Here is a 27,319-nt window from a genome sequence, read left to right as displayed (position 1 = left end):
ATTGCTGCTCCACACTGCTCTCTGCAGCCACACAAGCTAGATAACGGGCCTGGCCGCCCTGCCTATTGCTGCTCCACACTGCTCTCTGCAGCCACACAAGCTAGATAACGGGCCTGGCCGCCCTGCCTATTGCTGCTCCACACTGCTCTCTGCAGCCACACACGCTAGATAACGGGCCTGGCCACCCTGCCTATTGCTACTCCACACTGCTCTCTGCAGCCACACAAGCTAGATAACGGGCCTGGCCACCCTGCCTATTGCTACTCCACACTGCTCTCTGCAGCCACACAAGCTAGATAACGGGCCTGGCCACCCTGCCTATTGCTACTCCACACTGCTCTCTGCAGCCACACAAGCTAGATAACGGGCCTGGCCACCCTGCCTATTGCTGCTCCACACTGCTCTCTGCAGCCACACAAGCTAGATAACGGGCCTGGCCACCCTGCCTATTGCTGCTCCACACTGCTCTCTGCGGCCACACAAGCTAGATAACGGGCCTGGCCACCCTGCCTACTGCTGCTCCACACTGCTCTCTGCGGCCACACAAGCTAGATAACGGGCCTGGCCACCCTGCCTATTGCTGCTCCACACTGCTCTCTGCAGCCACACAAGCTAGATAACGGGCCTGGCCGCCCTGCCTATTGCTGCTCCACACTGCTCTCTGCAGCCACACAAGCTAGATAACGGGCCTGGCCGCCCTGCCTATTGCTGCTCCACACTGCTCTCTGCAGCCACACAAGCTAGATAACGGGCCTGGCCGCCCTGCCTATTGCTGCTCCACACTGCTCTCTGCAGCCACACAAGCTAGATAACGGGCCTGGCCGCCCTGCCTATTGCTGCTCCACACTGCTCTCTGCAGCCACACAAGCTAGATAACGGGCCTGGCCACCCTGCCTATTGCTGCTCCACACTGCTCTCTGCAGCCACACAAGCTAGATAACGGGCCTGGCCACCCTGCCTATTGCTGCTCCACACTGCTCTCTGCAGCCACACAAGCTAGATAACGGGCCTGGCCGCCCTGCCTATTGCTGCTCCACACTGCTCTCTGCAGCCACACAAGCTAGATAACGGGCCTGGCCGCCCTGCCTATTGCTGCTCCACACTGCTCTCTGCAGCCACACAAGCTAGATAACGGGCCTGGCCACCCTGCCTATTGCTGCTCCACACTGCTCTCTGCAGTCACACAAGCTAGATAACGGGCCTGGCCACCCTGCCTACTGCTGCTCCACACTGCTCTCTGCAGCCACACAAGCTAGATAACGGGCCTGGCCACCCTGCCTATTGCTGCTCCACACTGCTCTCTGCAGCCACACAAGCTAGATAACGGGCCTGGCCGCCCTGCCTACTGCTGCTCCACACTGCTCTCTGCAGCCACACAAGCTAGATAACGGGCCTGGCCACCCTGCCTACTGCTGCTCCACACTGCTCTCTGCAGCCACACAAGCTAGATAACGGGCCTGGCCACCCTGCCTATTGCTGCTCCACACTGCTCTCTGCAGCCACACAAGCTAGATAACGGGCCTGGCCGCCCTGCCTATTGCTGCTCCACACTGCTCTCTGCAGCCACACAAGCTAGATAACGGGCCTGGCCACCCTGCCTACTGCTGCTCCACACTGCTCTCTGCAGCCACACAAGCTAGATAACGGGCCTGGCCGCCCTGCCTATTGCTGCTCCACACTGCTCTCTGCAGCCACACAAGCTAGATAACGGGCCTGGCCGCCCTGCCTATTGCTGCTCCACACTGCTCTCTGCAGCCACACAAGCTAGATAACGGGCCTGGCCACCCTGCCTACTGCTGCTCTACACTGCTCTCTGCAGCCACACAAGCTAGATAACGGGCCTGGCCACCCTGCCTACTGCTGCTCCACACTGCTCTCTGCAGCCACACAAGCTAGATAACGGGCCTGGCCACCCTGCCTATTGCTGCTCCACACTGCTCTCTGCAGCCACACAAGCTAGATAACGGGCCTGGCCACCCTGCCTATTGCTACTCCACACTGCTCTCTGCAGCCACACAAGCTAGATAACGGGCCTGGCCGCCCTGCCTATTGCTACTCCACACTGCTCTCTGCAGCCACACAAGCTAGATAACGGGCCTGGCCACCCTGCCTATTGCTGCTCCACACTGCTCTCTGCAGCCACACAAGCTAGATAACGGGCCTGGCCGCCCTGCCTATTGCTACTCCACACTGCTCTCTGCAGCCACACAAGCTAGATAACGGGCCTGGCCGCCCTGCCTATTGCTGCTCCACACTGCTCTCTGCAGCCACACAAGCTAGATAACGGGCCTGGCCGCCCTGCCTATTGCTACTCCACACTGCTCTCTGCAGCCACACAAGCTAGATAACGGGCCTGGCCACCCTGCCTATTGCTGCTCCACACTGCTCTCTGCAGCCACACAAGCTAGATAACGGGCCTGGCCACCCTGCCTATTGCTACTCCACACTGCTCTCTGCAGCCACACAAGCTAGATAACGGGCCTGGCCACCCTGCCTATTGCTGCTCCACACTGCTCTCTGCAGCCACACAAGCTATATAACGGGCCTGGCCACCCTGCCTACTGCTGCTCCACACTGCTCTCTGCAGCCACACAAGTAGCTGAAGGGAAGGCTCGGGCCTTGTCCACACAAACCAAGCGTCTACTGTTTTGGATGCAGAGCCTCTTACCCTCTTCTGTCAGCATACGAGAACTGTTTTCCAATGTAGCTTCAACTTACTTGTAGCAGGGTGGTGACCCAGCTCCAGGCATCAAAAGGGTTAAAATAGCCCTGGGAGAGGGCTGTAGCTACGGGCCAATCAAGAGAAGCCTTGCGGCAGCCAATCAGAACCCAGTGGGGCTGTATAAAAAAGATGGCTGGCCAAGCAGAGCCCATTTCCCGGAAGGACCCCGCTGCCTGGGAGCCAGGGTGCCGTGGACAGAGCAGGGCTGGCGGGAGGCGGGGTGAGCCCGGGCACTCCAGGTCCACACCCCTTGCCAGTGCTTAGTGGCCATGTTAGGTTGCAGCTTGCCCTGGGGCAGGGGCTAGGTGACGTCTGGCAGTGGGTCGCTGAGGCAAGGTGGGTGGAGGGAATCGGGGGTTCCCTGGGAGGCTGGACCCCTGAGCGTAGAGGCCCCGTGGCAGGGCAGTACCAGAGCGGAGGGCTCTGTGGGTCCCACTGGAGGGGGCAGAACCATTAACACAAACAGGTAACAGTAGGTGAGGCACTGGCTGGAAGGGGGCGCTCCAGGGCTGAAGCGAGCTCATTCCCAAGGGCCCAGCAGGAGGCGCCGTGGCGGTGTCACACGGTGTTACTTGTGCTAGCTAAACTGAGCTAAGCCTCGTTCAGACCAGGGGGCATCACCCGCCTTTACACCACGGAGTGCGCTGGCACTTCAATTGACTAGGGCCTACGCTTGCACAAGCCGCAGCTCACCTCGGGGCAAGTGAAACCAGAGGGGACGTGGCTCCTCCCCCGCAGGGAGGTGAGGGGAGAGAGTGTGAATGGGAAATTACCTACTGGAATGGGGGAACCGCTCCATGTCTGTTGAAACCTCCTTTCTGTCGGGGTGTCAGACTTGCATCCGAATTCCAGCTCAGCAGGTTTGCCTTGCAGTTTGGTTTTGATCACCGCTCGTGTTATAGCGCAGCACTTCTAATTGCACAGGCGTAGCTCTGGCCTGGTCCGCACCACCGTGGGCGGTTGAGCTGAGTTACACAACAGCTACAGATCTGCACGGAGATAAGCCAGCGAAGGCGCCGCCCCAAGGATGCTCCGTATGCGCCGCGTTCGGTGGAATGCGTGCTGGAGCCGGCAGGAGCGTGCGCAGCGGCCGAACGTGGGGAATCGGCCCCTCTGGGTCGCCGCCCAGCGGTCTGCGGGACTTGGACAAGCCCTGCCCTAGGCCTGCTCCCAAGGGTCAGGCGTTCAGAGGCCCGCAGTGAGCTGCGAAGGCCCAAGTCCCTCGTGCCGTGAGTCCCCGGGTGATGTGGACGGGGAGTGGAGTCCTGGCCCACCGGAGCATTTTGTGCTCACTCAGCTCCGGCGGGAAGAACCGAGGAGGGGCAGAGCAAAGGCCGGCCTGGTCTACAGGGCCCTGAAACCGCTGCCACAGATCCTGGGCTTTAGTGGGGCCAGCCACTCTCCACGAGGCGCTGTGTGGCTGACTTCAGCATCCGCTGTGGCTCCAGGGCTCTGCCCCTTCTCTGGCAGCAGAGTCAGTGGGAACGTTAACCCCCGGGGGCCTCCTGTCATGCCCTAGTGCCCCTCCAGCTGGGTGCACAGGCCAGCAGAGCAGGCGTGCAGCGGCGCTGCGCTCCTTCCCCCCCGGGCAGCCTTCTGCTACGGCTTCAGTTCCCACCCCAGCGTCCCTCCCGGCCCGCCAGCTCCTCCAGAGCAGCCGCGTCCGCGCACCTCTCAGTTCCCCATCCCTTCCCTCACCAAGGGACGGCAGGGACCCGCCCCCCAGCCAGGGCACCGCCAAGAGGCAACGGCTGGGTCTGGGGAAAGGCTTGGGACGCTTTGCGGAGGGCTCAGTTCAGCAGCGTCTCTGACTCCCGACGAGCTTTTAAGGCCTCTTGCTCCCATTGATTTCAATGGCAAAATGCTCCTTGACTTCAGTGGAACTGGGTGGGCCTCCAAGAGAGCAGCAGAACCGGATAAAGGGAAAGAGCAAGGAAAGTGACCGAGGGGCAGGAAGAAATGGCAGCGGGTGCCTAGTGCAGCTCTGCTGCAGAGGGGCGTGTGCGGGACGGAGAGTGAGAGCCCCCGGCGCCCAGGCCCCGCTGCAGTCGTGGGGAGTGGTTGGAGGGTATGTAGGCAGAGCAAAGCCAGCCCAGGGTAGCACAGGTTAAAAGCCACTCACAACCCTTCCCAAAGTCCTCGGGACTGGAGCTACCCCATGCTGCTGCAACGTCGCTGCCGCTGGCTCTCCACACGCTGCAGCCATGTCCCCCGTGCCGGGCGGGGTGCCCTGGCTTTCCCAGCCAAAGTGATGAATGGGACGCATCCAGCTCACTTAATGAGCCTCCTTTGCGTGGGCCCTACAATTGGCACCTACGTCTCCACCCTTTGCGAAGCCGGCCCAGCGGGGAATGTGTGCAGCACACACTGCCCAGGGGCTCAGCTCTGGCCGAGTACTGCTGGGAGTCCTGCTCTGACCATGTGTCCACCGTCCCTTCGGACCCAAAGTACTTGCAGCGTGCGGCTCCTCTGGGTCTGTGCTGGAGCGAGGGGTGTTAGCCAGCGCGCAGCTGCAGAGTCGTGTAACTGCGTGAAATGTTAGCGGCTACACGACTATTCGATCGTTCCTGGGGGGCGGGGGCGGCAGCCAGCCCCACTCCTGGGGAGCCCCACACCACTCTGCACTGCTGCCCGTCTATCAGAGGCAGCAGGTGGGAGCCAGTTGAAAAACCAGCTCCCTGTGCAGGCCGCCTGTCTGTCAGCCCGTGCTGCTGCCTCTGCTACAGAGGCGGGGTGGGGAGTGTGTGTAGTCAACAAGATTAAGTGACAGGCTGAGGCTTATGGGTTAATCACCTCGTTGACTTCACACCCCTACTGGGAGTGGGGAGGGTTGGGGTTGGAATGAACAGCTAGTCGCCAGGCTTTCTAGGCTGCCGTTTAGACAATGTTTTACAATTCTAAGTGTGACCAATGCCCTGGCTTGTAGCTCTGTGAGGTCCCACCTCAGGCCGGGGTCTGGGGGGACCCTCTTTGGACTGGATGCTGTAGATCCTGAGACACGCCGCTGGGTTTCTGTCTCAGTAAGGAATCCCCTTTATTTTCATTACAAGCCTTATTGCATCTCAGCATCTTATGGTGGGAATTGTCCTGTGGCTGGGCCCTGAGTCCATCTTCTAAAAGTGCATCTGAAATCCGCACCTCCGAATTCCATTGTACAAGACTGGCGTGTCCTTGGCAGCAAATCAGCTCCACGGGGTGGGGCATGGTCAGAGCTAAAAGAGAAGGTGTGTTCCCATGCACATCTGATCAGGGTGGGTGGAGGGATGCAGTTTGGGCTCCTGCAGAGCTGCTGGAGATGGCTGGTTTTGCTCTCCTGAGTTTTGTACTAGCTGCACAGTGAGTCCCGTCTAATCCGCGTGGAGACAACCCTTAAAGACAAGTCCCCCCAGGGCGCCCCATCCTCTGAGCCCCCCACGAGCCCCTCCCACAGGGAGCCCCCCATGAGTCCCCCAGGGCGCCCCATCCTCTGAGCCCCCCACGAGCCCCTCCCACAGGGAGCCCCCCATGAGTCCCCCAGGGCGCCCCATCCTCTGAGCTCCCCACGAGCCCCTCCCATAGGGAGCCCCCACGAGTCCCCCCAGGGCACCCCATCCTCTGAGCTCCCCACGAGCCCCTCCCACAGGGAGCCCCCCATGAGTCCCCCAGGGCACCCCATCCTCTGAGCTCCCCACGAGCCCCTCCCACAGGGAGCCCCCCATGAGTCCCCCAGGGCACCCCATCCTCTGAGCTCCCCACGAGCCCCTCCCACAGGGAGCCCCCCATGAGTCCCCCAGGGCGCCCCATCCTCTGAGCTCCCCACGAGCCCCTCCCATAGGGAGCCCCCACGAGTCCCCCCAGGGCACCCCATCCTCTGAGCTCCCCACGAGCCCCTCCCATAGGGAGCCCCCACGAGTCCCCCCAGGGCACCCCATCCTCTGAGCTCCCCACGAGCCCCTCCCACAGGGAGCCCCCCATGAGTCCCCCAGGGCACCCCATCCTCTGAGTCCCCACGAGACCCTCCCACAGGGAGCCCCCCATGAGTCCCCCAGGGCGCCCCATCCTCTGAGTCCCCACGAGCCCCTCCCACAGGGAGCCCCCCATGAGTCCCCCAGGGCGCCCCATCCTCTGAGCTCCCCACGAGCCCCTCCCACATGGAGCCCCCCACGAGTCCCCCCAGGGCGCCCCATCCTCTGAGCCCCCCATGAGCCCCTCCCACAGGGCGCCCCATCCTCTGAGCCCCCCACGAGCCCCTCCCACAGGGAGCCCCATCCTCTGAGCCCCCCACGAGCCCCTCCCACAGGGAGCCCCCCATGAGTCCCCCAGGGCGCCCCATCCTCTGAGCTCCCCACGAGCCCCTCCCACAGGGAGCCCCCCATGAGTCCCCCAGGGCGCCCCATCCTCTGAGCTCCCCACGAGCCCCTCCCACAGGGAGCCCCCCATGAGTCCCCCAGGGCGCCCCATCCTCTGAGCCCCCCATGAGCCCCTCCCACAGGGAGCCCCCCATGAGTCCCCCCAGGGCGCCCCATCCTCTGAGCCCCCACGAGCCCCTCCCACCGGGAGCCCCCCATGAGTCCCCCAGGGTGCCCCATCCTCTGAGTCCCCCATGAACCCCTCCCACAGGGAGCCCCCCACGAGTCCCCCCAGGGCGCCCCATCCTCTGAGCCCCCCATGAGCCCCTCCCACAGGGCGCCCCATCCTCTGAGCCCCCCACGAGCCCCTCCCACAGGGCGCCCCATCCTCTGAGCTCCCCACGAGCCCCTCCCACAGGGAGCCCCCCATTATCCCCCAGGGCGCCCCATCCTCTGAGCTCCCCACGAGCCCCTCCCACATGGAGCCCCCCACGAGTCCCCCCAGGGCGCCCCATCCTCTGAGCCCCCCATGAGCCCCTCCCACAGGGCGCCCCATCCTCTGAGCCCCCCACGAGCCCCTCCCACAGGGCGCCCCATCCTCTGAGCCCCCCACGAGCCCCTCCCACAGGGAGCCCCCCACGAGTCCCCCCAGGGCGCCCCATCCTCTGAGCCCCCCACGAGCCCCTCCCCCAGGGCGCCCCATCCTCTGAGCTCCCCACGAGCCCCTCCCACATGGAGCCCCCCACGAGTCCCCCCAGGGCGCCCCATCCTCTGAGCCCCCCATGAGCCCCTCCCACAGGGCGCCCCATCCTCTGAGCCCCCCACGAGCCCCTCCCACAGGGAGCCCCCCATGAGTCCCCCAGGGCGCCCCATCCTCTGAGCTCCCCACGAGCCCCTCCCACAGGGAGCCCCCCATGAGTCCCCCAGGGCGCCCCATCCTCTGAGCTCCCCACGAGCCCCTCCCACAGGGAGCCCCCCATGAGTCCCCCAGGGCGCCCCATCCTCTGAGCTCCCCACGAGCCCCTCCCACAGGGAGCCCCCCATGAGTCCCCCCAGGGCGCCCCATCCTCTGAGCTCCCCACGAGCCCCTCCCACCGGGAGCCCCCCATGAGTCCCCCAGGGTGCCCCATCCTCTGAGCTCCCCACGAGCCCCTCCCCCAGGGCGCCCCATCCTCTGAGCCCCCCATGAGCCCCTCCCACAGGGCGCCCCATCCTCTGAGCCCCCCACGAGCCCCTCCCACAGGGCGCCCCATCCTCTGAGCTCCCCACGAGCCCCTCCCACAGGGAGCCCCCCATTATCCCCCAGGGCGCCCCATCCTCTGAGCTCCCCACGAGCCCCTCCCACATGGAGCCCCCCACGAGTCCCCCCAGGGCGCCCCATCCTCTGAGCCCCCCATGAGCCCCTCCCACAGGGCGCCCCATCCTCTGAGCCCCCCACGAGCCCCTCCCACAGGGAGCCCCCCATGAGTCCCCCCAGGGCGCCCCATCCTCTGAGCCCCCCACGAGCCCCTCCCACAGGGAGCCCCCCATGAGTCCCCCCAGGGCGCCCCATCCTCTGAGCTCCCCACGAGCCCCTCCCACAGGGAGCCCCCCACGAGTCCCCCCAGGGTGCCCCATCCTCTGAGCCCCCCCATGAGCCCCATTCCCTGAGCCCCTCCCACAGGGAGCCCCCCATTTCCCTGCTTGAGACCCCAAACCCCTCACTGGCCAGCCCAAGCCCTGCCCTCTGTCTTGCATTACCCTTGCTGTGCAGGTTAGGAAGCCCGGGGGGACTCTCGATTCCGCCTGCTTGGTCCCAGACTCCGGCTCGGTGCAATGAGTGAGGGGGAGACAAGAACCCAGGACTGAGGCTGGAGGCTGCAATGCAGGTCAGTGAGTGGCTCTACTCTCACCCCCCCCCCCCCCCCGCAGGGAGAGGAAAGGGTTGGCAAGACAACCCCCCACACCAACAAGATCAGAGCTAGCTGGGGGGGGGGGAGTTAAATCTAACTATTTTGCCCCCTTCCCCCCCCAAGTGCAAAAACTGGGCTGGGGAGGAGAGTGAAATCCCCCTCCCATCCCCAAGTGGTGCCCAGATTGGTCTGGGGGCAGAGGGTGAGGCGTTAAGCCGACCCTGTGCCAAGGGACAGGCTGTGCGAATGGCCGGGCTCTCTAGGAGCAGCACAGCAAACGTTTCCCTCGTCGGCGCAGCCAGCCATGAAATGAAGGTCCTGGCAACAGCACCAAGAACCTGGAGCGGGGAGCATTGACCTGGGGGCGCTGGGGGCGGGTGGGACAGCGGGGGGAGTACTGCGGCTCCCCTGCCATCGGAGTTTGGCCTGCAAGGCCACGAGGCCTTGTTTGGGGCCCTCAGTAGGAAGCAGAGCCCAGAGAAGTTTGGAGGAGCTGGAGACCTGCCAGATCACTGACCTAAAGGGAGACCCTCGTACTGTGCTCGTTTTGGGGCCCTTTTAAACGCCTCTTCCCCTGCCAAAGGAGGGTCTGTGATTGTGTAATTGAGTCTGACTCCATCTACTCCTCCAGCGCCCTTTCCTTCCATGGGGTGAGAGATCTGGCACTCCTAGCAGTCGCTGGGCAAATTCGCCTCCGGGGCACAGGTGGAAGAGAGGAGTGTGAGCTGGAGTGGTTGCTCCCCTCTCTGACAGACCGCTGAGAGCTCAGGGCTGCCTTCCCCTGGAGCCAGGAGACCTACAGGGCAGCCCCTGGTCCCCTTTAGTGCTTTCTGTTGTGTAGATGCTGCTGTTACTGGTACAAGTGATGTTGACCTGCACAGGTCCAAGCTCTGAATTGCTCATGTGGGTTGTGGATCTTGTTTTGGCTGCAAACACAGGGCCTGGTGCTACATCTGGTGTGTGTGGCATAGTGGTGCCCAGCAGCCCAGGTGCTGCATGGGGGTGGGTTGTGAGGCTAGCAAGACGGACAGAGGCATTGCTCACCTGTATGAGGCATCTTTGTGGTTGCGACATTTTACGCTGAGCTGATCGTCTGTTTGAGGGGTGTGCTAAATACATGTGGGTGCTTATTTGATGATCCATGCGGGTCTGTGGTGCTGCACTTCCGTGTCTATGTGAGCCCTTTGAATCCTTTCTGGGTCCATGTTTAGATGGCAGCATCTGGCATAGAAATATGGTGTCAGTGTCATGGAGCGTGAGATGCGTGTTGTACCTGAGAGCTGCAGAACTGGGGAGGTGGGTGTTTTCTTCTAGCTGTCATCCTCGCCAAAGGCCACTAGAGAGCAGCAAGATCTCAGGAGAAGGAGGGGAAAAGCTGTTCAAGGGATAACAGGGTTCAAGAGAAGCTGGGAGTGCCCCGCTGAGGGCGAGCAGAGCAGTGATGGGCTGGAGAAATCCTGCCACGGAACTGGAGAGCTGGGCCGGCTGCTCTGCTTGTCTTGGGACTTGCACTCTTGGCTGCTCATCTGTCCCTGCCAGGGAGAGCTGACCCTGGGATGCAGCACAAAATATTGCAGCTCAATCCCGGGCCAGATGGCTGGAAAAAATGTCCCCAGTAGCTGCTGTGGAAGTGACTCGATAGGGTGAAAGCGACAGGGCTGCGCGAGGCGCTTACGACACTGCCAGCCTGAGCCCTGCGTTTTCTGGGCCACGCTGCCATCTCTTTGGAAGCTGAGGGCCAAGCTCGGAGGCTCAGGAATATCCGCCCCAAAGAGGGAGAAGAATCTTGTTCTTGTGTTGCCGGCTGTGCCCTGGCTGCTGACCCAGGCCGCTGTCCCACCTGGAGCCTGAGCTAGCGAGGGCTTCACATTAGCAGGCAGGACTATGGGCTGGTGCCCCCAAGGGTCCCTCAGCACAAGGCATTTCACTGAGCGGGGGTGGCTCTGTCCCCCACTCCCACATGGTCACCCATTGTCCCTAGCACAGCTGGGCCCACTCACAGTGCTGCTGGGCAGACCCCACCAGGCTCAGCAAAGCCACATTCAGGTGTCCCCGGGAGCGTGTCCTCAGCCCCTGATCTGTCCTAAACGAAACGCCCCCCGCCCCTGGAACTCCTGCAGACCCTTGTGCCCTAGGCAGCTGGGTCTGGCTACCGGAGAGATGAATGGAGGTTATTTGGACTCCGGGATTTCCGGCCACCCCCTGGAGTGAAGCAGGGAGGGGTGTGGCTGGGAATTGGAAAGCCTGGGCAAGGAGAAGAAACTGTCAGAAAGTGGCCAAAGTTCAAGTTGAGACAGATCCCGAGGGGAGGAGATTCCTGGGCTCACTACTGAGAAGTCCCTGCCTCTGAGCTGAAACCCAGCACCTCGGCCCCGGCTGCTTAGACCCTACGCCCGTCGGCTGGATGGCGCAGGAGAGGGGGAGTCCGTCCTTTAGGGGCCACGGGCGACTGGTGACCGGCCCTTAGACTTTCGTTTGGGAGTCTCCCTGGCAGTCAGGCCGAAAGAGGGGGCCAGTCAGCCCTCCTGCCGCGTTCGACGGGAGCAAGGCTGCACTGTGGCCCGAGCCGAGTCTCTGAGGGGGCAGAGCCCATTGCAGTCGCCAGGCCTAGCGATGAAGCAGCCGTGCATAGCTGAGCGGAGGAGGCTGCAGACTGAGGCAGCTTTCCTGTTTACCCTCTGTGACGGCGTGTTGGGGTCGCCCGCCTCCTGCACCCCGAAATGGCACGAACAGACTCCACTAGCCAGTAGAATCGAGGTGGTTTATTGCCTCTCCAGGATACAGCACAGCACAGATGTCATCAGGTTCCAGGGCAGGCCTAGGATGCCTCAGCCCCCCTTGAGATGGGGGGGTCTCGGCTCCTAAACCCCCCAGCCTGTTGCTGAGGCTGCTTCCTCCATGCTCCCAGACAGACACTCACTCCCTCTCCTCCAGCCCTGCCCCCCAGCCAGGGGCGGCATCCCCCTTCCTTTGTTTCTCCCCATGGGGGGTGGCTGGTCAGACAGGTTTGGAGCCCCCTTTGCATAATGACCAGACAGCAGAGGTCGCCACAGCCCTAGCAAGGCCCCCCCACCACGTCACACCCTCGTAGCGAGGAAGCAGTTACCATGTGGTGCAGAGGGTCCAGTCCTGTAAATTGCTAAGTGCTGCGTGACCGCGGCTGGCAGTGAGATCAGCCTCCCTCTGGCAGGGTGGGGCTGAGCATTTGCTGGCCTGCACGCTGGTTTGGACATTGGCAACCCCCCTTCACAGTAGCCAGGTCCCTGTTTTCCAGCCTGCTTTAAGTGCAGCAGCACAGCGTTCCCTGCCAGCCAGGGTGGGCAGTCATGTTTGATGGGGGCCACTCCACAATTTTGGCAAGTGGTCAAGGGTTGTGCTTTGCTATGGAGGGTGCAGGGTCCGGGAGGGAATTAGGGTGCAGGAGAGCGGGGTTTTGGTGCAGGAGGGGATTGTGACCAGGAGCAGGGGATGGGGGTACAGGGTCTGGAAGAGGGGATGGGGGCAGGAAGATTCTGGCCTGGGGAAGGGGTGTCGGAGGCAGCTCAGGGTCTGGGAGGGAATTGTGACCTGGGGAAGGGTGGATGCAGAGGGTTTGGGGGGTGACCTGGGGCAGGGATTGGGGTGCCAGGTGCAGACTCTGGACAGGAGGCACTAACAGGCAGCTCCCAGCCAGCAGCCCAGCGGGACACTGAAGCAGGTTCCCTGCCTGCCACTGCCCCAGGCTGCTCAAAATGACTGGCTGGTCCCTCGATGGGCCTCTCTGTTCCATGCGCCTATGGGGGGGGAGAGAAGGGGGAGAGAAACTGTGCATGCTACCCCCCTGCCCAATCATCGCAGCTCCCATTGGTCAGTTTCCAGCCAATGGGAGCTGTGATGATTGGACTGGGGCAGGGGCAGTACTTGAAATCTTCTCCCTCCCCCCGCAAGGGATGCATGGCACCTGGAGGGAGCAGCCAGCCACTGTGAGTCTGCAGCAGGCAATGAGGGTGGCCATGGACTGGGCCACAGGGTCAGTGGGAATCTTGCCCGCCTCTGCTGCAAGCTACCTACTCGTGCAGCCTCAGGAGAGAGTCACATGCCCCTGGCTAGATTGTCTCTGCTTCTGCGGGTGGTGCACATCCGCACATGCAGCATTTATTCCACACGCGGCCGGAACACGGAATGGCAAGGGTGGTGTGAAATGACCCCACTTGGCCTCCTCTGCCAGGGCCGCGTTTCCTGCCAGTGTCTGCCCAGCTTGGCAGAGCCAGCACCCCCAGGCTACCCCGTCTCCGGCTGCCCCCGCTGCACTGAAATCCCTGGCACCAAGGAGGGTTGCTGTCTCCTGGGGCCCCAGCCACTGGACTCTCTGCTCCAGCTGGAGCCTGTTCCCCAGCCAATGCCAAAGGGGTTGCATCAGTCCTGATGCCGAGAGGCGGCCTGACAGCTGGAAAAGACTCAGGTTTTGGTGTCTTGCCAGCATGTGGCGTGTGTGTTAAGGAGACCCCCGGGCCCACGAGCAGGGGGGCAGCTTTGTTTCAGGGACACCGTCGGCCCAACTCTCACGCTGCTCTCTGCTGTGGTTCCAAACGACGCCTGGGAGGCCCAGAAGTGCAGGGGTGGGGGGGAATCCCACAGTTCCCTCTCGCATCCCAGTCCTGTTGGCAGAGAAACTGAAGGGTCAGTTTCCTTGATCCTCGAGCAGCCCGCCAGGCCCTGATCCTGCCGCCGGAGAAGCATGCGCAGAGCTTGGCTGGTGTGAGCGGCCTCCGTGACTCCCAGGGGCTATTTCCATGAGTAAGAAGTCAGGCATGTGCGTAAGTGTTTCCAGACCCCAGGCCTTTGTCAGGCTGGTTCCCGCCTGTTGCGTGGGTCCCAGGCTATTGGCGCGAGCAGCTGCTGGTGACAAGCGACATGTCTGAACTCCTTTGAGGGCCTTTGGCCTGTTTGCATTTCAGCCTCTAGGGGTGTGGCTGCTGCAGTTTCATGCCCTGCTTTGGCAGAGCTGGCTGGGCTGGACTGGAGAGTCCGGGTGCCAAGCTGGGGCGAATGTGGGCCTGGCCGCACGCAGAGGGGAATCGCCTGGGGTGAGCTGGGATCCCGTGTCCTGTCCTGGTGCCACGAGCTGAGAGGGGTGGGGGTGAATCGGAGGAGCCGTGGGAATGAGCGAAGGGGTAGAAAACCCAGCCACTCCAGCAGCACGGCCGTAGCTGGCCGACGGGAATGAAAAGGGCTGAACGTAGCCCGCAGGTGTCTGCACGGGGCAAACAGTTCATTGTGGGCTCATCGGTCCAGTCACGTTGAGCAGGGCCCAGGGGCGGGCAGCTGCACCCAGACCACTTCAGGAGGAAAGGAGGGGTACAGTTAGCAATGGACAGCCGCCCGGGCCTGGGGTAGGTGTGCGGGGGCCTGTAGCCTCGGGCAGAAGCGGCGTGGCCAAGGGCGGTCAGCCCTTAGTGCTGCTCGGAGCACGGCGCTGGGCCCTCCCCAGCGTCAGAGCTGCACGGAGCTGTGCCAACAGGGAACTCCAGACCCCTCTGAAAGCCCAGGCCCCAGTCCAATTGCCCCTGTGCCCAGGGGCAGGCCTGGTAACGCGCCATTGCACAGCCTGCCAAGGGCCGTGGAGGAGTCTCCAGCAACGCTGGATGTTTTCTAGAAGATCTGATTCGGAAGGATGGTGGGCGGGTCTCTGGCCTGTGCTAGACAGGATGATCCCATGGTCGTTCCTGGCCTTGGAGTCTAGCACTTGTCGGCCTGGCCTGGGCTGGGGGTCAGGTCTGTCTCGTTTTGTGGCCGTTCTCGAGCACGTCTCAGGCCCAGGTTCCTGGGAGTGGGGTGGGAGGACTTAGCAGGGGGCTGGGCCACAGGAAGCAGTGGGGATCCCACTGACATAGTGGGTGTAAGCACGGGTCTCGCTCCCTCTGCGGCGTCTGAGAGCGAGCTGTCTGGTGGCTGCGCCCAGCGTCAGCAAGAGAAACACCGCACCAGCAGAGTCTGGAGTAGCCCTGCCGGTGTAGCAAGGGGACCCGACGGCGTGGGCGCCAGGAGCAGGGCAACGGGGCTGCCCTTGTGCCGGAGCCTCCAGGGCTGAAAGATGAATTTGTAATTACAGATTGCAGTGTGGCGAACCCCCCTGGCAAACAGGCAGCCTCGCAGCCCAGCCACGCAGGGCCGTGCCCCTCTCCATTGCTTCGGGGCCGGCCGGAGGGATGGAAGCGACCAGTCGACTGCCCGATAGGCCCAGGCCTCTGCAGTTAAAAAGCAGGGGCGCAGCGTCTGGGACCAGGCAAGAGCTGGGACTCAGCTGTCCTGCTCTGCACCCGGAGCCAGACCGCTGGGCCTCTCTCAGCACATTTACAAACCAGAGCCACCGCGAACCCCTCGGCCACCACTCGATTCACTTCCTACCCGCTCTTCCACATCCCTGCTTGGCAGCCTCTAGCAGTGCAGAGAAGTCTGCGTAGCAACGCCGGGGCTTCACGTGAGCCTCATTCGAGGCCTTTCCCTGGGGGCAACCTGCTAACTCTCTGGCTGCTGTCTGTAGCACCACCGAGCAGACAAGCGATGAGTCACTATGCAAAGAGGGGATCCCAACTGGTTTGGCCAGCTGACCCACATGGAGAGGAACAAAGGGAGGTGGATGCTGCCCTGGTTGGGGGCAGGGCTGGAGGAGAGTGGGTTAGTTCCTGGCTGGAAAGCAGGGGAGAAGGAACTGGGGAGGGGGCTGGGATCTCCCCATCTCAAAGGGGGCACTGAGGCCTCTTAGCCCCCAGTTCCTGTAACCAGATTACATCTGTGCTGCGCTGTGCTGGAGGAGCAATAAACCACCCTCAATTCTACTGGCGGGTGGAGTCTGTTCATGCCATTTCGGGGTGCAGGAGACGGGGGACCCCCAACGCGCCGTCACAGGGGGCTCTGATGGACAGCGCTAGCAAAGGAGCCCGGCCTTGCCTGCAGGCACCCTGAGCCGTAGGGATGGAGCATGGCAGAGCTGGCGGGGGGGGGGGGGGGGGGGGGGGGCAGGCTTCCGCTCGCTACAGCCTCAGCAGCCAGGGGCCTAGCCAGGCACGGCGGGAGAGGCGCAGCGGGACAGATGCAGCCTAGTGAGGCTCAGAGAGCTGTCATGCTCTGGGCGGCCCATCCGGGCCTGCAGGGGCAGGAGCTGCAGGAGGCACTGGGCAGAGACGCCTCCCACCGAGGTGCAGTGGGCTCCTGGGGGGGCGAGGCAGGACAACAGCCAGCCAGGGCCTCGGTGCTGAGGTCTCCCCTCTCCCCAGGCCAAGACCAACAGCGCCGAGCTGGAACTCGCCCTGGACAGGCTGAGGTCGCAGGACTCCGAGCTGAGATGGGGGCTCTGAACGAAGGTCTTGCTCAGGACAAGGTTGGCCTCAGCTGCCTTCTCCTGCAGGTAACGACCCCGACACTGGGCCGGCCTGCTACCCCAGGCCCTGTGGCACCACCTGCATTCGCCTCGCCTGCACCTGGCTCTGCCCCTGCCCTGTTCCAGAGCCCGGCTCAACCCCCACCCTGTGCCATGCCCCCCGCCCGCCCTGCGCTCTGCCCCTTGGCATTAGCACTTGCCTCAGCCCTGCATTCAGCCGATTCCCAGAGCTCACAGGCAGCTGTGGTGCTCTGCTCTCCCCTGGGGACGGGCTAGGGACCAGGGTTCTCTCCCCCGGGGCCTCACGCTCCTGCCCCCTCTCTGGCACGGGGCGAAGCTGGAGGAGGAGAAGAGCTCACTGCTGGCGCAGCAGCGGGAGCTGGAGCAGGAGCTGGCGCAGACGGGCGCGGCGCGGCCGGTGCTGGAGCAGGGCAGCCAGGTGGCGGAGGAGCGGCGAGCGGCGCTGGAGGAAGAGCTGAAGCTGCTGCGCAGGGAGAAAGCCCAAGTGCGGGACCACCTGGCACAGGTGAAAGGGGCCCCAGTGGGGACTCCCGTGAGCACTCGCTACAATGCAAGGGCTGGACTTCCCCCTACTGCCATGGGCTGCCTCCGCGAGCCCCTCGCTCTCCGCTCCGCGCTCCTGCCCCCGGGTACCTGGACAGCGAGCTGAGGAGGAGCCGAGGGGCAGTAGCCTCCCCATGGGGGTCTCCCTCCCTCCGGCTGCCTCTAAGGGAGAAGCCAGGAGCCGTGAAGGCCCCACGCAGCCTTTGCTCTCTTGCTGTGCTCATGCTGCTTCCTCACGCTGGCCAGGAGAGCAGCCAGCAGCAGGCACTGAGGGAGCAGCTGCTGCATGGCCGCCAGGCGCAAGATGGCCAGGCTGAGGCCCTGCTCCGCACCACCCAGGAGAAGGAGCATCTCGCCCTGGAGCTCAGCACACTGCAGAGGCAGATCAAGAGCCTGCTGGAAGAGACTGGCATGCTCAGGTACCATGTCCTCACCCCTCAGATGCTGGGGGATGGGCAGCGCCTGGGGAGAGGGGCCGGTGGAGCGGGGCAGCTGGCACCCTGGGAGCGGAGCCAGCGCCTGGGGAGAGGGGCCGGTGGAGCGGGGCAGCTGGCACCCTGGGAGCGGAGCCAGCGCCTGGGGAGTGGGGCCGGTGGAGCGGGGCAGCTGGCACCCTGGGAGCGGAGCCAGCGCCTGGGGAGAGGGGCCGGTGGAGCGGGGCAGCTGGCACCCTGGGAGCGGAGCCAGCGCCTGGGGAGTGGGGCTGGTGGAGCAGGGCTGCCGGCACCCTGGGAGCGGAGCCAGCGCCTGGGGAGAGGGGCCGGTGGAGCAGGGCTGCCGGCACCCTGGGAGCGGAGCCAGCGCCTGGGGAGAGGGGCCGGTGGAGCAGGGCTGCCGGCACCCTGGGAGCGGAGCCAGCGCCTGGGGAGAGGGGCCGGTGGAGCGGGGCTGCCGGCACCCTGGGAGCGGAGCCAGTACCTGGGGAGAGGGGCCGGTGGAGCGGGGCAGCTGGCACCCTGGGAGCGGAGCCAGCGCCTGGGGAGAGGGGCCGGTGGAGCGGGGCTGCCGGCACCCTGGGAGCGGAGCCAGCGCCTGGGGAGAGGGGCCGGTGGAGCGGGGCTGCCGGCACCCTGGGAGCGGAGCCAGCGCCTGGGGAGTGGGGCTGGTGGAGCGGGGCTGCCGGCACCCTGGGAGCGGAGCCAGCACCTGGGGAGAGGGGCCGGTGGAGCGGGGCTGCCAGCACCCTGGGAGCGGAGCCAGCGCCTGGGGAGTGGGGCTGGTGGAGCGGGGCTGCCGGCACCCTGGGAGCGGAGCCAGCGCCTGGGGAGTGGGGCTGGTGGAGCGGGGCTGCCGGCACCCTGGGAGCGGAGCCAGCGCCTGGGGAGAGGGGCCGGTGGAGCGGGGCAGCTGGCGTCCTGGGAGCGGAGCCAGTGCCTGGGGAGAGGGGCCGGTGGAGCGGGGCAGCTGGCGCCCTGGGAGCGGAGCCAGCCCCTGGGGAGAGGGGCCGGTGGAGCGGGGCAGCTGGCACCCTGGGAGCGGAGCCAGCGCCTGGGGAGAGGGGCCGGTGGAGCGGGGCTGCCGGCACCCTGGGAGCGGAGCCTGCGCCTGGGGAGAGGGGCCGGTGGAGCGGGGCTGCCGGCGCCCTGGGAGCGGAGCCAGCCCCTGGGGAGAGGGGCCAGTGGAGCGGGGCAGCTGGCGTCCTGGGAGCGGAGCCAGCCCCTGGGGAGAGGGGCCGGTGGAGGGGGGCTGCTGGCGCCCTGGGAGCGGAGCCAGCCCCTGGGGAGAGGGGCCAGTGGAGCGGGGCAGCTGGCGTCCTGGGAGCGGAGCCAGCCCCTGGGGAGAGGGGCCGGTGGAGGGGGGCTGCTGGCGCCCTGGGAGCGGAGCCAGCGCCTGGGGAGAGGGGCCGGTGGAGCGGGGCTGCTGGTACCCTGGGAGCGGAGCCAGCGCCTGGGGAGAGGGGCCGGTGGAGCGGGGCTGCCGGCACCCTGGGAGCGGAGCCAGCACCTGGGGAGAGGGGCCGGTGGAGCGGGGCAGCTGGCACCCTGGGAGCGGAGCCAGCGCCTGGGGAGTGGGGCTGGTGGAGCGGGGCTGCCGGCACCCTGGGAGCGGAGCCAGCACCTGGGGAGAGGGGCCGGTGGAGCGGGGCTGCCAGCACCCTGGGAGCGGAGCCAGCACCTGGGGAGAGGGGCCGGTGGAGCGGGGCTGCTGGTACCCTGGGAGCGGAGCCAGCGCCTGGGGAGAGGGGCCGGTGGAGCGGGGCTGCCGGCACCCTGGGAGCAGAGACAGCGCCTGGGGAGAGGGGCCGGTGGAGCGGGGCAGCTGGCGTCCTGGGAGCGGAGCCAGCGCCTGGGGAGAGGGGCCGGTGGAGCGGGGCTGCTGGCGTCCTGGGAGCGGAGCCAGCGCCAGGGGAGAGGGGCCGGTGGAGCGGGGCTGCCGGCACCCTGGGAGCGGAGCCAGCGCCTGGGGAGAGGGGCCGGTGGAGCGGGGCAGCTGGCGTCCTGGGAGCGGAGCCAGTGCCTGGGGAGAGGGGCCGGTGGAGCGGGGCAGCTGGCGCCCTGGGAGCGGAGCCAGCCCCTGGGGAGAGGGGCCGGTGGAGCGGGGCAGCTGGCACCCTGGGAGCGGAGCCAGCGCCTGGGGAGAGGGGCCAGTGGAGCGGTGCTGCTGGCGCCCTGGGAGCGGAGCCTGCCCCTGGGGAGAGGGGCCGGTGGAGCGGGGCTGCTGGCGCCCTGGGAGCGGAGCCAGCCCCTGGGGAGAGGGGCCGGTGGAGGGGGGCTGCTGGCACCCTGGGAGCGGAGCCAGCGCCTGGGGAGAGGGGCCGGTGGAGCGGGGCTGCTGGTACCCTGGGAGCGGAGCCAGCGCCTTGGGAGAGGGGCCGGTGGAGCGGGGCTGCTGGCGCCCTGGGAGCGGAGCCAGCGCCTGGGGAGAGGGGCCGGTGGAGCGGGGCTGCTGGCGCCCTGGGAGCGGAGCCAGCGCCTGGGGAGAGGGGCCGGTGGAGCGGGGCTGCTGGCGCCCTGGGAGCGGAGCCAGCGCCTGGGGAGAGGGGCCGGTGGAGCGGGGCTGCCGGCACCCTGGGAGCGGAGCCAGCGCCTGGGGAGAGGGGCCGGTGGAGCGGGGCTGCTGGCGCCCTGGGAGCGGAGCCAGCGCCTGGGGAGAGGGGCCGGTGGAGCGGAGCTGCTGGCGCCCTGGGAGCAGGCAGAGCATGACCAGGAACAGCAGAGGCTAACTGGTAAACGCATCCGTCCCTAGTTGTGGGGCCCATGGTGGGCAGGGGGACCTGGCTCAGCGCCACCCCACAGAGGCCTGGGGGCTCAGAACAGACCTGGGCTCTACCCATGCTCCCTGCTGCTGGGCGCAGAGCGGAGAAGGACGCCCTGGAAACCAGCCTGTTGGAGATGCAGGAGGAAGCTGCTCGGCTGGAAGCCTGGGAGGATCAGCTGGCGAGGGAGAATCAGAGCCTGGGCCAGGCGAGGCAGGCTCTCCAAGGTAAAGGGCTGCAGCTCTGGGCTCCGTGTCCCTGCCCAAGCAGAGCCAAGCCAGCGCCTGCCTGGTGACACGGAGCCCAGAGCCCGCCTACCGCATGCGCATGGCCGGTGCCGCCTCACCAGGCTCCCTGTGCCCCCAGGCGAGCTGGCGCTGCAGGACATCAGGCTGAGGCAGGAACGAGAGTCACAGAAGCAGCAACTGGAGCAAAAGAGGCAGCTGTCCAGGCAGCACCAGCAGCAGGCCCACGAGGAGGAGCTGGGGCGCCTGAGATAGGAGCAGGTGAGCGCAGCAGCTGCAGCCAGAGGAGCCCTGGCAGGCTGAGGGCTCAACCCAGACACAGTCGCACTCAAAATGAGCTGCAGAGGTTACGCCAGGGGCAGCGTACTGGGAGCACCTGTCCTGGCGACCCCCGGGGACGTGCCCCTGGGTACCGGTCCTGGAGCACAGTGACCCCCGGGGAGTGCAACCCAGGGACCTGTCCCGGAGCACGGCGACCCCCGCGGAGTGCAACCCAGGGACCTGTCCCGGAGCACGGCGACCCCCGGGGAGTGCAACCCAGGGACCTGTCCCGGAGCACGGCGACCCCCGGGGAGTGCAACCCAGGGACCTGTCCCGGAGCACGGCGACCCCCGGGGAGTGCAACCCAGGGACCTGTCCCGGAGCACAGTGACCCCCGGGGAGTGCAACCCAGGGACCTGTCCCGGAGCACGGCGACCCCCGCGGAGTGCAACCCAGGGAGCTGTCCTGGAGCACAGTGACCCCCGGGGAGTGCAACTCAGGGACCTGTCCCGGAGCACAGTGACCCCCGGGGAGTGCAACCCAGGGACCTGTCCCGGAGCACGGCGACCCCCGGGGAGTGCAACCCAGGGACCTGTCCCGGAGCACGGCGACCCCCGGGGAATGCAACCCAGGGACCTGTCCCGGAGCACAGTAACCCCCGGGGAGTGCAACCCAGGGACCTGTCCCGGAGCACGGCGACCCCCGGGGAGTGCAACCCAGGGACCTGTCCCGGAGCACGGCGACCCCCGGGGAGTGCAACCCAGGGACCTGTCCCGGAGCACGGCGACCCCCGGGGAGTGCAACCCAGGGACCTGTCCCGGAGCACGGCGACCCCCGGGGAGTGCAACCCAGGGACCTGTCCCGGAGCACGGCGACCCCCGGGGAGTGCAACCCAGGGACCTGTCCCGGAGCACGGCGACCCCCGGGGAGTGCAACCCAGGGACCTGTCCCGGAGCACGGTGACCCCCGGGGAGTGCAACCCAGGGACCTGTCCCGGAGCACGGCGACCCCCGGGGAGTGCAACCCAGGGACCTGTCCCGGAGCACGGTGACCCCCGGGGAGTGCAACCCAGGGACCTGTCCCGGAGCACGGTGACCCCCGGGGAGTGCAACCCAGGGACCTGTCCCGGAGCACGGCGACCCCCGGGGAGTGCAACCCAGGGACCTGTCCCGGAGCACGGCGACCCCCGGGGAGTGCAACCCAGGGACCTGTCCCGGAGCACGGCGACCCCCGGGGAGTGCAACCCAGGGACCTGTCCCGGAGCACGGCGACCCCCGGGGAGTGCAACCCAGGGACCTGTCCCGGAGCACGGCGACCCCCGGGGAGTGCAACCCAGGGACCTGTCCCGGAGCACGGTGACCCCCGGGGAGTGCAACCCAGGGACCTGTCCCGGAGCACGGCGACCCCCGGGGAGTGCAACCCAGGGACCTGTCCCGGAGCACGGTGACCCCCGGGGAGTGCAACCCAGGGACCTGTCCCGGAGCACGGCGACCCCCGGGGAGTGCAACCCAGGGACCTGTCCCGGAGCACGGCGACCCCCGGGGAGTGCAACCCAGGGACCTGTCCCGGAGCACGGCGACCCCCGGGGAGTGCAACCCAGGGACCTGTCCCGGAGCACGGTGACCCCCGGGGAGTGCAACCCAGGGACCTGTCCCGGAGCACGGTGACCCCCGGGGAATGCGCCACAGACCCTGCTGTAAATGAACCAGAGAACCTCAGGGGCACGCTGGGCTTGGGCTGCCTTGAACTGGGGCATGTGATCCAGGCCCACTGATGCAATTCAGCCTCCCAGTGAGTCCCGTGGGGCACATCTCAATTGCCTCGAGCTGCCCTGCCTGGCGTAGTAGCCCCGCAGAAAGCAAGTGGCACCAGGCAGTCTGGTGGGGGCCAACGATCCCCGCAGGGCAGCTTGTCTTCCTCTGCCACGTGCTGCAGGCAGGCCGGGACGTGGCCTGTGTGTGCCGGAGCCGTCCCTGCCCTCCGGGGCGAGGCCTGTGTGTGCCGGAGCCGTCCCTGCCCTCCGGGGCGAGGCCTGTGTGTGCCGGAGCCGTCCCTGCCCTCCGGGGCGAGGCCTGTGTGTGCCGGAGCCGTCCCTGCCCGCCGGGGCGAGGCCTGTGTGTGCCGGAGCCGTCCCTGCCCGCCGGGGTGAGGCCTGTGTGTGCCGGAGCCGTCCCTGCCCTCCGGGGCGAGGCCTGTGTGTGCCGGAGCCGTCCCTGCCCGCCGGGGCGAGGCCTGTGTGTGCCGGAGCCGTCCCTGCCCGCCGGGGCGAGGCCTGTGTGTGCCGGAGCCGTCCCTGCCCGCCGGGGCGAGGCCTGTGTGTGCTGGAGCCGTCCCTGCCCGCCAGGGCATGGCCTGTGTGTGCCGGAGCCGTCCCTGCCCGCCAGGGCATGGCCTGTGTGTGCCGGAGCCGTCCCTGCCCTCCGGGGCGAGGCCTGTGTGTGCCGGAGCCGTCCCTGCCCGCCGGGGCGAGGCCTGTGTGTGCCGGAGCCGTCCCTGCCCGCCAGGGCATGGCCTGTGTGTGCCGGAGCCGTCCCTGCCCGCCGGGGCGAGGCCTGTGTGTGCCGGAGCCGTCCCTGCCCGCCGGGGCGAGGCCTGTGTGTGCCGGAGCCGTCCCTGCCCGCCGGGGCGAGGCCTGTGTGTGCCGGAGCCGTCCCTGCCCGCCAGGGCATGGCCTGTGTGTGCCGGAGCCATCCCTGCCCTTGGCCGGCGCTGCTCCGGGTCCAGACACGTCTCGGGGCGGTGCCGGAGGCCCTTGGCCGGCGCTGCTCCGGGTCCAGACACGTCTCGGGGCGGTGCCGGAGGCCCTTGGCCGGCGCTGCTCCGGGTCCAGACACGTCTCGGGGCGGTGCCGGAGGCCCTTGGCCGGCGCTGCTCCGGGTCCAGACACGTCTCGGGGCGGTGCCGGAGGCCCTTGGCCGGCGCTGCTCCGGGTCCAGACACGTCTCGGGGCGGTGCCGGAGGCCCTTGGCCGGCGCTGCTCCGGGTCCAGACATGTCTCAGGGCTGTGCTGCAGGGTGCTCTGCATTGCCTGGGTGCCAAGAAGCAGGGCGCTGGAGCCCACAGCACTACAGCTGCTCTCCCCGCTAGGGTGAGACGTGGCCAGTGTGCTGCTGGAGGTTCACCACAAGGGGGGCAGGTCACTGCTGTCACGGGGCATGTGCCCTGCCAGGTGGCAGTGGCCCTTGGGCACAGGCTGCTGTGGCTCCGGGGGACATTGGCCTCGAGCTGTGAGCCCTGCTGGCCTGTCCCCCGTGGCCAATGCCCGGCGCTGGCGCTGTCAGGGCCGTCTGGCGCGCAGCTCTGAGGTGCCCTCCCTCTGGCCCCCAGGGCACCCTGGCGGGGCTCGCCGGAGAGCTGGGCGCCTGCCGGGCCCAGTTCCAGGAGGCGGCGGCCGCCCCCCAGCGAGAGGCCAGGCGCGGGACCAAGCACGTCAAGGAGCTGGCGAGAGAGAGGGAGTCTGTAGCCAGGGAGGTGAGTTTGGCTGTTGGGGGTCACCTGGGCTCGCCCAGGGCCCGCGAGAGCAGCCGAGTCCAGGCACCCGGGCCCAGCCGCGGCCGAGAGCAGCCCTGAGCACTGGTGCCTCAGCTCTGGAGCTCCCTCCGGGCGCTGGCACCCAACAGCAGCGCAGCGTTCGCACCTGGGGCCTGCCCTGGCGCCTGGAGGAGCGGCTGGGGGAGCCCTGTCAGGCTGGCTCCGCGCTGGAGAGTCAGCAGCAGGGTGAGGACGCCCCCCCAAAGCCACAGGGGGCAGAAAATGAAAGCACATGGAAGCGGAGCGAGAGGAATTTAACACGACAGGCTGTTTACTTTGGCAAACCCGGGCTCCTTTCAGCAGATTTCAAAGCCCGACGCCGGCAGGGACCACACAGGGCAGGAGGAAGGAGGGGGCCGCGCTGGCACAGGATAAGCACCGAGGGCCCCTGGAGCCAGTCGCGGGGGGCGGGGGAGGGAGAGATGTGCAGGGGTGGGAGAAGGACAATTCCGGCCTTAGAACAAGCTGAGGGGAGAGAAACAGAAACCCGAGCAGGCGCCAGCGCGGGCCTGCGTATCGCCTGGGAACCAGAACAAACTCACAGCCTTTGAACTCCAGAGTGTGTCTCACGCCAGTTCTGCAGCTCTGCCTTCCCCATGCAGGCGTGTGCACCCCCTCGCACGTCCACATGCGCCCCCTCGCACGCCCCCTCGCACATCCGCACGCCCCCTCTCACGTCCACAGGCGCCCCTTCCCACGTCCGCACGCCCCCTCGAACGTCCACATGCGCCCCCTCGCACGCCCCCTCGCACATCCGCACGCCCCCTCTCACGTCCACATGCGCCCCTTCCCACGTCCGCACGCCCCCTCGCACGTCCACATGCGCCCCCTCGCACGCCCCCTCGCACATCCGCACGCCCCCTCTCACGTCCACAGGCGCCCCCTCGCACATCCGCACGCCCCCTCGCACGTCCACATGCGCCCCCTCGCACGCCCCCTCGCACATCCGCACGCCCCCTCTCACGTCCACAGGCGCCCCTTCCCACGTCCACATGCGCCCCTTCCCACGTCCGCACGCCCCCTCGCACGCCCACATGCGCCCCTTCCCACGTCCACATGCGCCCCTTCCCACGTCCACACGCCCCCTCGCACGTCCGCACGCCCCCTCGCACGTCCACACGTGCCCCTTCCCACGTCCACATGTGCCCCTTCCCACGTCCGCACGCCCCCTCGCACATCCGCACGCCCCCTCGCACGTCCGCACGCGCCCCTTCCCACGTCCGCGCGCCCCCTCCCACGTCCACATGCGCCCCTTCCCACGTCCGCACGCCCCCTCGCACATCCGCACGCCCCCTCGCACATCCACACGCCCCCTCGCACATCCACATGCGCCCCTTCCCACGTCCGCGCGCCCCCTCCCACGTCCACATGCGCCCCTTCCCACGTCCGCACGCCCCCTCGCACATCCGCACGCCCCCTCGCACGTCCACATGCGCCCCTTCCCACGTCCGCACGCCCCCTCGCACATCCGCACGCCCCCTCGCACGTCCGCACGCGCCCCTTCCCACGTCCGCGCGCCCCCTCCCACGTCCACATGCGCCCCTTCCCACGTCCGCACGCCCCCTCGCACATCCGCACGCCCCCTCGCACATCCGCACGCCCCCTCTCACGTCCACAGGCGCCCCTTCCCACGTCCGCACGCCCCCCTCGCACGCCCACATGCGCCCCTTCCCACGTCCACACGCCCCCTCGCACGTCCGCACGCCCCCTCGCACGTCCACATGCGCCCCTTCCCACGTCCGCATGCGCCCCTTCCCACGTCCGCACGCCCCCTCGCACATCCGCACGCCCCCTCGCACGTCCGCACGCGCCCCTTCCCACGTCCGCGCGCCCCCTCCCACGTCCGCGCGCCCCCTCCCACGTCCACATGCGCCCCTTCCCACGTCCGCACGCCCCCTCGCACATCCGCACGCCCCCTCGCACATCCACACGCCCCCTCGCACATCCACATGCGCCCCTTCCCACGTCCGCGCGCCCCCTCCCACGTCCACATGCGCCCCTTCCCACATCCACACGCCCCCTCGCATGTCCACACGCCCCCTCGCATGTCCACATGCCCTCGCACATCCACACACCCCCTCGCACGTCCACATGCGCCCCTTCCCACGTCCACACGCCCCCTCGCACATCTGCACACCCCCTCGCACGTCCACATGCGCCCCTTCCCACGTCCGCACGCCCCCTCGCACGTCCACATGCACCCCTTCCCACGTCCACACGCCCCCTCGCACGTCCACATGCGCCCCTTCCCACGTCCACACGCCCCCTCGCACATCCGCACGCCCCCTCGCACGTCCACATGCGCCCCTTCCCACGTCCACACGCCCCCTCGCACATCCGCACACCCCCTCGCACGTCCACACGCCCCCTCGCACGTCCACATGCGCCCCTTCCCACGTCCGCGCGCCCCCTCCCACGTCCACACGCCCCTCGCACATCCGCACGCCCCCTCGCATGTCCACATGCACCCCTTCCCATGTCCACACGCCCCCTCGCACATCCGCACACCCCCTCGTCCACATGCGCCCCTTCCCACGTCCGCACGCCCCCTCGCACGTCCACATGCACCCCTTCCCATGTCCACACGCCCCCTCGCACATCCGCACACCCCCTCGCACGTCCACATGCGCCCCTTCCCACGTCCACACGCCCCCTCGTACGTCCACACGCACACACCAGCACTCACACTTCTCCCCACGTGCACGCACAAGCATGCACACACTCATGCCCCCACGCACGCTCCTCACTCCTCCCCCCTCCCCACTTGTACCAGCACACATGCACACTCCACTGGCCTCCTCGGTTGCTCGTGTGCACGCACACACGTGCACACTCCCTCGCTCTTCCACACGCACACACATGCACACGCTCCCTCGCTCCTCCCATGCTCCCCTCCGTCCTTCCGCCCAGCACTCGGCTGGGGCTCGGTGCCTGCGCTGGATTTCCAAGGAGGCTGTTTCGAAATGGGGGGTTGTTCTTGCTCTCGGTCCCAGCCCCTCCCCTGGCCCTGGGACATGAAACCAGTTTGTTTTATGATGGATCATCCCCTGCTTTGGTCACTGACCTTCTGGGGGCGTTTCTGCTGAGCTGGTGGAAAACGCGAGGCGTCGTGGAGCCCATCTGCGCGGGGAGGGGGCTGCCTGCCCCTGTGAGCCCGGAGCAGCAGTGCTGGGAGCAGGCCGCCCAGGCCGGGCCAGGAGGGAGGGGCTGGGTTTTACAG

At 67.0% G+C, this 27,319-nt stretch overlaps 1 protein-coding gene and 1 long non-coding RNA gene across 3 annotated transcripts; one reads left to right on the top strand and one right to left on the bottom strand.

Moving 5' to 3' along the window:
- Nucleotides 1-2,518: 2,518 nt before the first annotated feature.
- Nucleotides 2,519-27,299, bottom strand: LOC106733098 (uncharacterized). 2 transcript variants are annotated; one of them, XR_012900094.2, is made up of 4 exons: nt 27,164-27,299; nt 9,987-10,163; nt 8,791-8,907; nt 2,519-6,069 (listed from the first exon to the last, which is right to left on the bottom strand). It is a non-coding gene; the product is annotated as an uncharacterized LOC106733098 (long non-coding RNA). The 2 variants fall into 2 exon arrangements; XR_012900093.2 differs by having other exon boundaries at nt 2,519-5,934.
- On the top strand, nt 16,202-20,357 carry LOC142825752 (uncharacterized). The gene is made up of 4 exons (XM_075917854.2): nt 16,202-16,329; nt 16,640-16,828; nt 17,113-17,285; nt 20,162-20,357. Exons 1-4 carry the CDS (start codon nt 16,267-16,269, stop codon nt 20,355-20,357), a joined length of 621 nt encoding a protein of 206 aa, XP_075773969.2. The 5' UTR covers nt 16,202-16,266.
- Nucleotides 27,300-27,319: the final 20 nt, after the last annotated feature.

The sequence above is a fragment of the Pelodiscus sinensis genome, chromosome 10, assembly GCF_052426305.1.
Source record: "Pelodiscus sinensis isolate ZL-2025 chromosome 10, ASM5242630v1, whole genome shotgun sequence".
NCBI classification, from domain to species: domain Eukaryota; kingdom Metazoa; phylum Chordata; order Testudines; family Trionychidae; genus Pelodiscus; species Pelodiscus sinensis.
This window is presented reverse-complemented; position numbering and strand designations above follow the sequence as displayed.

Excerpts from the sequence above, each read along its gene's own strand:
- LOC142825752 (XM_075917854.2), top strand. The coding sequence starts at position 16,267 with ATGGGGGCTCTGAACGAAGGTCTTGCTCAGGACAAGGTTGGCCTCAGC. Across the intron at positions 16,330-16,639 it reads TCAGCTGCCTTCTCCTGCAG|CTGGAGGAGGAGAAGAGCTC; the intron begins GTAACGACCCCG and ends CACGGGGCGAAG. Across the intron at positions 16,829-17,112 it reads TGCGGGACCACCTGGCACAG|GAGAGCAGCCAGCAGCAGGC; the intron begins GTGAAAGGGGCC and ends CACGCTGGCCAG.